General features: G+C 39.7%; 1 protein-coding gene across 1 annotated transcript in view; it reads right to left on the reverse strand.

Annotated features, from left to right (window-relative positions):
• LOC126198987 (uncharacterized) overlaps positions 1 to 13546 on the reverse strand; it is a 69692-nt gene that overhangs the window by 48414 nt on the left and 7732 nt on the right. The window contains exon 4 of the mRNA XM_049935656.1: positions 7604 to 7960. Coding sequence (XP_049791613.1) covers positions 7604 to 7960 — 357 coding nt within the window. The remainder of the gene's footprint in view (positions 1 to 7603; positions 7961 to 13546) is intronic.

Here is a 13546-nt window from a genome sequence, read left to right on the forward strand (position 1 = left end):
TGCTCAGGGGCTGGGTGTTGTGTTGTCATCATCATCATTTCATTCCAATCCGGTGCGCAGGTCGCCCACTGTGGCGTCAAATGTAATAAGACCTGCACCAAGGCGGCAAAGTTGTTCTCGCTCATTCTAATTTCCACAGCCCCCTTCATAACAGTATCCCAGTATGTGGGGGCATGGGGCAGAATTTTTGTTTCATCAAACAGTATTTTATGTTTGTTCATGAGGCTGTGCTCCATAATTGCCGATTTCTCCAGTTCTCTATTTTTTAGTATGATGTTGGTGTTATGTACAGCAGTCGGAAATGGTACAAATGGTCTGACCTATATAATTGCTTCCACACTCACAGGGGATATTATAAATTCTAGGGACCCCAAGGCCGAGACTGTCCTTAACAGAGCTCATCATCTCCTTAATTTTCGTGGGAGGACAAAAAATCGGTCTTATACCCCATCTACCCAGGACTCTTCCTATTTTGCTGGATATAGCGCCACAAAAAGGAAGAACCGCAATGGTCTTAGAGTGCAGAACTTTCACTTTTTCTTTTTTTTTTTTTTTTTTGGAGAACGCTGCCCTTATATCGTGTGCACCATAGCCTTTCTTTCGGAACACGTAATTCAGATGGTTAATTTTGGACTTCAAGTGATCCTCGTCAGAAACAGTTTTTGCTCTATATACAAACATGACAAAAAGAAACACTAAAAGTAATCCAGATTTATGCACCTCAAGTGGGATGTAGCGAAGAAGAGAAGATGGACTTTGAAAATGTGTTAGAAAACCATGTAGAGTGTGCTAATATAGTGATGGGAGATTTTAATGAACAGGTAGGCAAAGACAGAAAGGGATTTGAGCAAGTATTGGGATATTTTGGATATGGAGGCAGAAATGAAGAAGGGGAAAGACTCCTGGATTTGTGCCAGAGGAATGAAATGAAAATAGCAAACAGCTGGTTTATGAAGAGAGAAAGTCATGTTACCACCAGATACAGTTGGAATGGAAGAACCAAGAGTGTAACTGATTATATTCTAGTAGATAGGGAATGGGGAGAGAAAGTAACAAATGTGAAGGTGATTCCAAGTGTGAGTGCAGATGGAGACCATAGATTACTATTGGGACAAAGGAAAATGAATCAGGGTGTGAAAAATAGAAAACAGAAGAAAGTGATGAGGATACGGGATTGGAAACTGAAGGAGAGTGAATGTGCTGAGAAGTACAGAGAATTAATCACACAAAAATTTCCAAAAGAAGTTTACTGCGATGTAGAAAAAGAATGTAGTTTATTCAAAGACACTTTAGTCGAAGCAGCACAAAAAGTATGTGGCAGAACATCTGGAAAGGATAAAATAAGACAGAGAAGTTGGTGGGATGATACCACAATCCAAGCAGTTGAAAGAAAAAATGGAGCATGGAGAAAATGGTGGAAAACTAAAAATGACGAAGACCATAAAAGATATATAGACGAAAAGAAGAAGTGCAAAGAAATAGTGGAAACAGCAAAGAAAAAGGCATGGGAAGAGTTTACAAAAAAAACTTGAAGAAGATGTGAAGAGCAATAAGATAATGTTCTATTAAATGATGAAAAATAAAAGGAAGGCTTCTGAAGTACCAGTAAAGATGGAAACAGAGGACGGTACCATTATTGAAGATCCAGGGAATATAAAAGATCTCTGGAAAGAACATTTTAAGAAACTGTTAAATGCTGAGGAGCAGGTACATGAGGAAACAACAAATAATGGAGAAATTGAGAGAAGTTGGGAAGCAGAATTAGGACAAATTACACGGGAAGAAATGGAAAAAGCTGTGAAGAAGATGAATGGGGGGAAAGCCCCAGGACCTGATGAAGTATCAGTGGACATGATAAGAGCAGCAGGTCCAGTGGGAATGCAGTGGCTGTATAGAGTACTATCAAGCATGTGGAGAAATAGTACAATACCAGACGACTGCAGAACAGGAGACATTGTTCCCATCTTCAAGAAAGGCAATAAAAGACTTTGTAAAAACTACAGAGGAATAACCCTTATGAGTCATATAGCCAAGATTTTTGAAAGAATTTTACTAAATCGAATAAGTGAAAAGATAGAAAAGGAGCTGAGTGAAGAACAGCATGGGTTTAGTAAACGAAGAAGCATGATCGACCTGATATTTTCTATCCGTCAACTGATGGAAAAAAGTTGGGAGTATAACAAAAGGGTGATAATGGTTTTTAGAGACATAGAAAAGGCATATGACTCAGTTGACAGGGAGAGACTCTGGGAAGAAATGAAGAAGATGGATATAGAAGATGGATACATTAATGTTATAAAGACAATGTACAGAGGACAAAATTGTACAATTAGAACACCATTGGGGAACTCTGAATACTTCGAAATAAGACAAGGACTTAAGCAAGGAAGTATTCTATCTCCTGCACTTTTTAATGTTGTGATGGAGGGAATGAATAGGGCAGTTAAAGATACAGTAAAAGAAAAAGACAAAAAGATGATTTTTGCAGATGATATGGTAATATGGGGTGATAAAGAGGTAGATGTACAGTTACAGCTTGATGTGTGGAAGGAAATAATGAAAAGGTATGGATTAAAAATAAATAAAGATAAGAGTGAAGTAATGGTATTTGGAAGAGAGAAAGGGATCAACGGAAATATTATCTTGAACGGAGAACCCCTCAAAGTGGTAGAAAGTTTCACTTATTTAGGGAGTGAAATATCTAGGGATGGAACAATAACTAACAAAATTAATAGGAGGTTACAGAAGGGAGGCAATTTCTACCAAACAATAAAACACTTGATTTGGAATAATGAAGTTTCTGGAAGAGCAAAACTCCTTTTGTATAAGAATTATTACATCCCTATTGTCACCTATGGTGGAGAAACATGGACAATGACAGAAAGGGACTGGAGCAGACTGCAAGCAGGGGAAATGAAATTTCTCAGAGCAGTTAAGGGAAAAACAAGAATGGACAGAGTAAGGAATGTAGAGATTAGAAAGGACCTTAAACAAGAAAGTATAAGAGAAGAAATTGAAAGAAAGAGATTAAGATGGTATGGGCATGTTAAGAGGAGGCTTGGGCAGAGACTCCCCAAAATTATGGAAGAACTGAAGATGGATGGGAAAAGACCTAGAGGGCACTCAAGAACACGGTGGAAAATGGGAGTGAGAATATCTGTAGAAAGGAGAGGTGTGGCCTGGCAGCAAGTGGAGGAAGAAAAGTGGTGGGAGGACCGTGCCAAATGGAGAGGACTCATCAGCACCCAGACCCGGCAGTAGCTGGAGCGGGATTCGGATACAGATAGATAGACCAACATGTTCAAAATGGATCTCTTCTGAGCAGGATGATGGAAACTCTGTGCATTAAGGTATAAATCAGTATGTGTCGGCTTACGATATACAAAGTGGCTGAGACGCCCGTCCACCTGTCATTGTACTAAAACGTCTAAGAATAGTAGCCTTCCTTCCTTCTCCATGTAGACAGTGAACTGGATGTTTGGATGCATGCTGTTTCATGAATTGTTCGAGAGCTTCTGCGCCATGTGGCCAGACCATAAATGTATCGTCAGCATAACGATAAAATAAGGATGGACAGAGGGGAGCCAAATTTAATGCACGTTCCTCAGAATTCTCCATAAAGAAGTTAGCCAGTGATGGAGACAACAGAGAGCCCATTGCCATACCGTCCGTCATTTCATAAAATTTATTACCATACAAGAAGTAGGTGGTCATCATCACATGCCGGAACAACTTTATAGTTTCAAGAGGAAAAAGATCCGCCAGCATTTACAAAGTGTCCTCTACAGGAACCTTTGTGAACAGCAATACCACATCCAGGCTGACTAAAATGTCATTTGGACCAACTCTTATCTGTTTGATTTTCTCAATGAACACCTGGAAGTTTTTCATGTGATGTTCACACCGGCCGACTGTAGGAGTCATCAACTTTGTTAGGTATTTGGCCAGCTTGTAGGTAGAAGAATCAATTGCACTGGCAATAGGTCTCAAGGGAACATTACCCTTGTTGATCTTCGGTAGTCCGTACTACCTGGGAGGTCTAGGAGCTCTGACTCTTGAGATTTTTCATAGCATCATCTGGCAGACCGGAATTCTTCAGTAGCTCCATGGTTTTTCTGCTGTACGTCAAAGTTTGGCCCCTTTTAAGACTTTTGTATGTACTGTCCTCCAACAGTAATGTCATTTTTCTATGATATTAGGTAGTACAAAGAACATTAGGGTGGCATTTCTTTTGTCAGCTGGTAATACAACAAGATCTTCATCTTTCCAAAGGAAGCAGAGCCCCTCCCTCTCCTCTCTAATGGTATTAGATCTGGGAGGCTTAGCAGAGGCCAAAAAGTGACTGGTAATAAGTCTCACTTCGTCGAAATCGTCCTGTGCAAGGTGCCGCACCATCTGTTCTACTCCACTGATAAGATCCACGATGGCTACAGAACGTGTTGTAGGAGCAAAATTCAAACCTTTATTAAGGGCCGAGATGGCTCCTTTGTCCAGGTTCTTGTCTGACATGTTGACGACAGTGCATGCTGTTTCATACGATGACTCCGATCTTTGCAAAGCTTCAAGAAACTCAAATTTCTTTGCTTGTTTAGCCGATGATGATGCGATGATGATTAAGGAGATGACGCACTCTGTTAAGGTCAGTCTCGGCCTCAGGGTCCCTGGAATTTATAATATCCCCTGTGAATGTGCAAGCAATTATATAGGTCAGACCATATGTACCATTTCCAACCGCTGTGCAGAACACTAACGTCATATTAAAAATCGGCAAGAAAACCGAGAAAGTTTTACATGTAAGTGCCGTCACAAAAGACTTCGTTCTCACAACAATGTCCTACTAGGTATGGCACTGTTAGAGGTGGTATGTCCTTCCCTTCCTCTGACCTTTAACTGACTTATTCATCCAGTTTTAATGGAACTAACAGTCCAATGTGAACTCTGAACTGCAGTGCAACTCAGTGTTTTTTGCTTATACAAAATATTGGTAAGTATTACAGAAGTGGTAAGTGACAAGAAAAATCCTCTGACCAACTGAGAATTTATCGCCAAAGCCTTTGGGTTCACAGTGTGATACTCACCCACTCCGTCAAGCCACACTGACAGAATTTATGAAAGATGAAGAATGACTGGTTTTTAGAAACATGGTTACAGCAACTGACTAAAGACAGAAAAATAGTGGATGCATAAAATGAGATTTTTTGAGAATTAGGTAAGAAAAGTAAAGAAGATTAGAGTACACTGTTCTATTAGGCTCCAAGTCAATACAAAGGAAGGCACTAAGTTCAGGGAAAATAATAACAGGAACTGGTGAAACTCTCTCCAAGGGAACAGCCATCAAATTTCCTTTAAAGTGGGTTTGGGAAACCAGGAACCAGGCTAGTCTAAATCAAAAGTTCTGGACGAGAGTTTAAATCCAATTCCTTTGAATGCACATATTTATATATTTTAAATGTTTTAACATGTCATCTGACAACCAAGCACACAAGTTATCCAGAACTTTTAACTGTTTTCATTCTTGTCCAGCCCTATTTTATATACAACTCTTAACTAAACACAAATTTTCACATGCGAAATAAAAACAGTTCTGTCTAAAATAAAAGGGGACAGGGGTGGAGGAGGGGTTACTGAAGAACTTTCAACCAAACCATTATAACTGTTAGCTGCAATACACTAGAATATTTCCAACACTTCCTTAATACTGCATACTACACAGAGTTGTGCGGCTATTCACAGAAGTCCAGTGTGGGCTGTAATAATCGTATGGCAGCGAAACTTAGTAGACATGCTGGTGTGTTAATGTGGAACTGATTTACAGTGGAACAAATTAGCTCCATTTTTGGCCACCAGATGCCACACTGATGTCTCCGGTGCTCATACTGAACAAACTGTGTAGGCGTCTATTAATAATAAAATCAACTTTATGCCTTTCTCACTTGTTTGACCTTTTTCGCCCATATCACACTTCTAATCCATTACATATAAAAACATTTCTGTACATCTTTCTTACATTCACAGCACCAGATATGCACCTGGAGCCCACAATTTGAACTAATTTTTTTCCAGCGCTAATTGGTTCCACATTAATGCATTAGAATATCTATCAAGTTTCGTTGCCATATGATAATTACAGCCCCTACTACACCTCTGTGAGTAGTGCACTTTAATTATAATCACTCAGTACTTTCTATCTGAGTACTGAGATTTGTGAATAACAATCAGGTAGTATACCAGTCTCTGAAATACTATAACAGGAATACTGTGATTGAAATGAGAAATCAAAGCAATGGCAGCTCTTCCTCTTTTCATAAATATATGCTTTGCTCTGAGTAAACAGTAAGTACGAAATATTTCAGAAGTTGCTGAAAAAGTTTGTGGTCAACAAACAAGACAGTAATTCTTAATTAAAAAAAGGCTAATTACAGAAAGTTCTATATACATAAAAAAACCTAATGTCACAAGAATTGAAGTACATAATGGGACAACAGGAAGTATGTAAGGCACAAAATTTTGAGGTATTATTCAGGATCAGCAATTAAGTCTCCCCCGCATGCGCATACACATGACACGCGTGCAATTCTCCCCTGCCCCCCCCCCCCCCCACACACACACACACACACCATCATGAGTTATGGTATAAGTTCTGGGGGGGGGGGGGGGATGACCGAAACAAGCCAAATGCATTGAACTTTTTAAAAAGAGGTATTCTTACAGTTCTAAGTGAATACATGTTCCAAACTACAATTTTAAAAAAAAAAAAAAAAACAGATACAATGGTTGCTTATACCTGGATAGAAAGAATAAAATTAAACCACTAACTGTTATATTTTACTAAAGAATCAAGCTCTATGATAAACTGCGAAAAAAAACAAAAGATGTAAAGAACAGTGCAGATGTAAAAGAAGTCTTAAAATACATCTTAACAAAGCAGCCGAAGAGGATGGTGAAAATGTGTAAGCAAACAAATACGCCTTGTTTGCTTGTAACTCAACACCCAATGTGTATGCCTAAGCAATTTTGTATTTCATTTGTGTTGTGATAATCATGTTCATTCTGTTTCCTTTACCTTAGATTTGTAATTCAACATTTATAAAAAGTATTCCACCTGGTGTACAAGATATATGAGACAGGCAAAATGTCCCCAGACTTCATACTGACCCTGCAATTTATCTTAGATGAGTGGTTAAAGAAAGGCAAATCTATGTTTATAGTTTGTACAGAAAGCAGACTGTAAAGGGAGACCAAGGAATGAATACTATGAGCAGGTTCAAATGGATGTAAGCTGCAGCAGTTATTCGAAGCTGAAGATGCTTGCACAGGATGGAGTAGCATGGAGACGTGCATCCAACTAATCTTCGTACTGAAGACTACAGCACGAACAGTGTATATGTCTGTATAATGAAGGTCTTATGTTTAGCCTGTTTCTCTTTTTCTCCCCAATACTGTAATGTACCTCAGCAACGAATAGTGAAGTTATGTATGTATAATGATAGCAGCCATACAAGGAAATTTGTCTAGAAATGAATGAATGAGATAAGTCTTAAAAAGAACATGAGCAGGCCAAAATACACAGCAAATTGGCTACACGAGAGTGAATTTTCAATACCGGCTCCGACCGTAGTGGTCCCCAAGCTCCCAGCTGCAACAGCAACCGCAAGGGCAGCCTCTGCCCTAGCTGCAGCCACTGCCTCTTCATAAGGTGGCGGTGCTTCACCACGGGGAAAATAACCAGCACCATTACTCGAGGAAGACCCAGGTGGTTTCCACAGTGGATAATGAGCACCATTTTCTTCATTTCCATATCGGAATTCCAAATGGTGGTGGTGGTGATGGTGGGGATCTGCTGCTGCCGCTGATCCAAGGTAACTGCCTACACTGCCTGGCAAATAAGCAAGGCTTCCTGCAATATATCCAATACTGCCTAAGCTGCGTTCATCTTCACTCAGCTGTCTATTCTGTCGTCCTGAAACAGCAAAAATCCCTGAATCAAATCAGTGCGAAGACAAAAAATAAATGCCATAATTAAGTAAACTGTAAAAGTGGTAACAAGGGCAAATGTTTCATATATTTTAAGAATTAACATTTCACTTCATGGAAAGTTATTCATTTCTGGAAAGTGCACTGTTAAATCCTGAATCAGAGAGAAACATTTAGCTTTCCTTTTCCACTGTGCAGACCACATGCACTTCTTATTAAATTGATAGTTAACTGCCACATATATCTCTAAATTAATGTATAAAGTAAACAATCAAATAGTCAAATATCACAAAATTATGTAAATGTGAGGAAATAACTCTGCAGGGCAAGACTGGAATCAAAGTAAAAGAACTAGAGCAACATTTACTGTGATGCACATCTACAAAAGACAATGTAGAAAAGAGATACTTACCAGTAAATTCTCGAGATGAAGTGAAGAGAGGAGTGTTTATGCATACATTCAAATAAATGAAAAACACACACACACACCCATTGATGAATATGAAAGCAGAATCCAAAGCTGATTTCTTGTGACATAAATGGAGGACGGTTGAGAAACTCATTACCGGCTTATCTTGTACGTCCACCCATTAATATATATGAATGAATTAAGAAAGATTAACGTCCTGACTACGTAGGCTTTCCCGGCGTAATAAGTCTTGAAAGTCTCTTCGGGTTTGCTGCCGGATCCTAAAATCAACTTGACTCGATATTTCGGCGATCCAACTGGTCGCCATCTTCAGGAAATGCTGCTTCTGCTGATGAGTCCCACTGAGAACTGACACAAGATTGCAATTCGACGTCCTATATAGGCCACCGTTCAGTACATGGCGCATGCACCGCCCATCACGGTTTCTGGCTTCCAAAACAGGGAGGTGGCGCCGCCCTTAGTGAAACACTGCTGGCAACGATATATCGCAATCAAGGCCGCACCGAAGAACGTTCAGTTTTGATGCGAGATAATACAGGAAAGCAGGTGTTGACAGATGTGAAAATTACCGAACTATCAGTTTAATAAGTCACAGCTGCAAAATACTAACACGAATTCTTTACAGATGAATGGAAAAACTAGTAGAAGCGGACCTCGGGGAAGATCAGTTTGGATTCCGTAGAAATGTTGGAACACGTGAGGCAATACTAACCTTACGCCTTATCTTAGAAGAAAGATTAAGAAAAGGCAAACCTACGTTTCTAGCATTTGTAGACTTAGAGAAAGCTTTTGACAACGTTAACTGGAATACTCTCTTTCAAATTCTGAAGGTGGCAAGGGTAAAATACAGGGAACGAAAGGCTATTTACAATTTGTACAGAAACCAGATGGCAGTTATAAGAGTCGAGGGGCATGAAAGGGAAGCAGTGGTTGGGAAGGGAGTGAGACAGGGTTGTAGCCTATCCCCGATGTTATTCAATCTGTATATTGAGCAAGCAGTAAAGGAAACAAAAGAAAAATTCGGAGTAGGTATTAAAATTCATGGAGAAGAAGTAAAAACTTCGAGGTTCGCCGATGACATTGTAATTCTGTCAGAGACAGCAAAGGACTTGGAAGAGCAGTTGAACGGAATGGACAGTGTCTTGAAAGGAGGATATAAGATGAACATCAACAAAAGCAAAACGAGGATAATGGAATGTAGTCAAATTAAATCGGGTGATGCTGAGGGGATTAGATTAGGAAATGAGACACTTAAAGTAGTAAAGGAGTTTTGCTATTTAGGGAGCAAAATAACTGATGATGGTCGAAGTAGAGAGGATATAAAATGTAGACTGGCAATGGCAAGGAAATCGTTTCTGAAGAAGAGAAATTTGTTAACATCGAGTATAGATTTAAGTGTCAGGAAGTCGCTTCTGAAAGTATTTGTATGGAGTGTAGCCATGTATGGATGTGAAACATGGACGATAACCAGTTTGGACAAGAAGAGAATAGAAGCTTTCGAAATGTGGTGCTACAGAAGAATGCTGAAGATAAGGTGGGTAAATCACGTAACTAATGAGGAGGTATTGAATAGGATTGGGGAGAAGAGAAGTTTGTGGCACAACTTGACTAGAAGAAGGGATCGGTTGGTAGGACATGTTTTGAGGCATCAAGGGATCACAAATTTAGCATTGGAGGGCAGCGTGGAGGGTAAAAATCGTAGAGGGATACCAAGAGATGAATACACTAAGCAGATTCAGAAGGATGTAGGTTGCAGTAGGTACTGGGAGATGAAGAAGCTTGCACAGGATAGAGTAGCATGGAGAGCTGCATCAAACCAGTCTCAGGACTGAAGACCACAACAACAAGAATACAGGATTCCACGTTTTGCTAAGAGGAAACCCATTGTCCCTGTTGATTAAAGTATCAGCCAACCTAATTTCAATCGCCTCTTTATACGCACTATTCCAAAAACCGGAAATGTTGGCAATTACAACAGTTTCCTCAAATTTCATTTTGTGTCCCTCATTGAGGCAGTGTTCTGCTACGGCCGATTTTTCCGGCTGTTGTAGCCTCGTGTGACGGCGATGTTCCACACACCTGTCATTCACTGTGCGAATAGAACGGCCAACGTAAGCTTTCCCACATTGACACGGGATTTTGTACACCCCGGGTTTCCTAAGTCCCAAATCATCCTTCACAGAGCCGAGCAGAGCCCTAATCTTTGGTTGGCTGATAATTTAATCAACAGGGACAATGGGTTTCCTCTTAGCAAAACGTGGAATCCTGTATTATCTCGCATCAAAACTTAACGTTCTTCGGTGCGGCCTTGATTGCGATATATCGTTGCCAGCAGTGTTTCACTAAGGGCGGCGCCACCTCCCTGTTTTGGAAGCCAGAAACCGTGATGGGCGGCGCATGCACCGTGTACTGAACGGTGGCCTATATAGGATGTCGAATTGCAAAAAGTTCTCAGCGGGACTCATCAGCAGAAGCAGCATTTCCTGAAGATGGCGAACAGTTGGATCGCCGAAATATCGAGTCAAGTTGATTTTAGGATCCGGCAGCAAACCCGAAGAGACTTTCAAGATTAACGTCCTGTTGACAACAAAGACATTAGAGATGGAGCAAAAGCTTGGAATGCTTTTTAAGAATGGACAAGGATACCATCTATGCCGTATCAAAGAAGCCATCCCAGCATTTGCATGGAGTGATTTAGAGAAATTAAGAAAAACCTAAATCTGGATGGCTGGAGACAAATTTGAACTGTCATTCTCCCAAACACGAGTCCAATGTGCTAATCAGAGTGACACCTCACTCGGTAACATACAAATGGTCATATACAAGAGGTTATTAAATTTTTGGTGGATAACATGACCTCTTATAAAAGCATTAGTATCCCACAAATATTGAAAGCTGTTAGTGGGAAACTGAACTGCAGGCTCTCAAAGGCAAGTTGTACGATTTTCTCATTTCAGTCTACTACTCCCTGCAGGAGTGCTTCATAACCTTCTAATTAGTTCTGGAAATGCTATTCTCTGAAACAAATGGATTAGTAGACACTATTGCTTTGTATGAAATGAACTCCTGTGTGTGTTATGGTAATCACCCCACTAAAATTAATGAAAATTATTCATGTGAAGAGAAGACAAGGTTTTTTACCTAATCCAACAATGCTCATTTTGGGTCCTCCATGGTTTTCCCACATTATTCCAGGTGAAAGCTTGGAAGGTTCCTACTAATATGCCATGGAAATATCTGCCCTTTTCCTTACCCATTATTAATCTTTCTATCTTCTTCTACACATATATAAATTAAAGTCCCATCCCCCATGACAATTTTTGTATGTTCGGGCCAATCTCAGACACTACTGTAGTGTTTTTGATTTGGTTTTCACATACAGATAGACTTATTCACAAAAAAAGTGTACACAGCCTGATAGCACTGCCAGGTCGGCCAAAGCCACTGCTTCTGGGAGTGCATGTGAGCTACCACACTGACCTACTAAATGTTCTGCGATGCAGGATGTATCAGAGATCAAGCTCCTAAGAGCACAATTTTTGGTATAGAGTTAATGTTTGATGGGTGTGAAGGGAAATGCAGAAATAGTACAAAGTATACAAGTAACGCAGTGCATGCCAGCCGTTCTCTGAGTCAGGCAGTGAACAAGTGATCGAAGATTGCACCAAACTCTGTTGTGGTCTAAGAGACCATGCCTTACTAGCGTGTAGTCAGGCAGCCAGTAAGCAGCCATAGCTTGTGCCAAAGTGGTGTTGCAGTCAGGCAGACTGAGTGGCGTGGTAGTTTGCAGCTCCTGTTATTGTCATGAGATGTGTCTTCAAACACCAATTAAATAAGGAACAGATAACATTTGTACCTACTGAGAACGTTGCTAGACTACAATGCATAAATTGTTAATAAGCTAATAAGTTAAAAGAGTTACCTAACATCATTCTCTGAACTTTAATCATAACACTATGCAGGGGCCCGTAAACAAAATTACCGCTATGCCAGACAAGTCGTCTGGCCGTACTTAATGCTAACCACGCAAAGCGGGAACACGTCACTAGTATTTACTAAATGGACTACATTCTTACACTGCATGTTTATTATGTTGTTATCATCATCATCACCATCACCATCATCATCATCATTAATTTCTCTGTTAATAAGGTCTGGACATATTAAAAAGTATTCTATGATCTCTCAGCTGATAGCTGTGCAACTGAATTAGAATGAAATAGATATCACAAAAAGCAGCTGTTTGTTCTCTACTGGGTGCCAAACATCTAGAAGCAATGGAAATGTAGCTGTGGGAGACGAGAGGTGGAAACACTGGAAGTAAAGAAAGACCACTGAAAGAGTACAAATGGAATAGGTACACAAATTTCCACCAAACAATCTCATTTGAAAAATCATCTACCTTCCTGGTTTGTAAAACTTTTGTTTGAAAAAAATTTTAAGAAGCAAAATATTCTGGATATGAAGGGCAAAAAGAACCAAGAACAAATACTAGGGTAAGTGCTGATGTAGTACTTAGATTACTCTAACTTTGAGGAAACAAGGTGCACAAAATAAGACTCAATTGTTGCAGTAAAGAGACTCTGCCTTTAATAAATGTTGATAATCACGATCCTGGCATCATCAAACACAAATGTATGACAACTCTTCACATTCTACAAAAGGAAGTACAGCAAGGAACAGAGAGATGAATAAATACTGTATTATTATATCTTTAACCACTTCACATAACCTATGTTCACTGTGGGGTTTAAGCATAGTAAGATCATGGACTGTCTTTCAGTACAATCTTTAGGGTCACTACAAATTTTATTATTAAGATTATACAGACGGTAGACAATGCTAAATTCATTATTTTAAGATATGGAATGAATAGCCAGATACTAAATTTCAGGTGGTATGAGGTCTTTATTGAGGAATGCAGCACTGATTATGTTCCATAATAAACAACTTCCAGACATCAATGTCTACTACCTTGAAAGGTACTACCTTGAAAAATGATACAAAACTGTCTGTCACTTGTCTTCAGAAATTACCACTGTTTACAGTTCATGCTGCTTGTCAAAGATAGAGTACTGAGCCACATTATATGAATTTAAAAACATGTTTCCAGTCACAACAGTGTTTCCTCCCATGTCTGCA

This window comes from Schistocerca nitens, chromosome 8, assembly GCF_023898315.1.
Source record: "Schistocerca nitens isolate TAMUIC-IGC-003100 chromosome 8, iqSchNite1.1, whole genome shotgun sequence".
NCBI lineage: Eukaryota > Metazoa > Arthropoda > Insecta > Orthoptera > Acrididae > Schistocerca > Schistocerca nitens.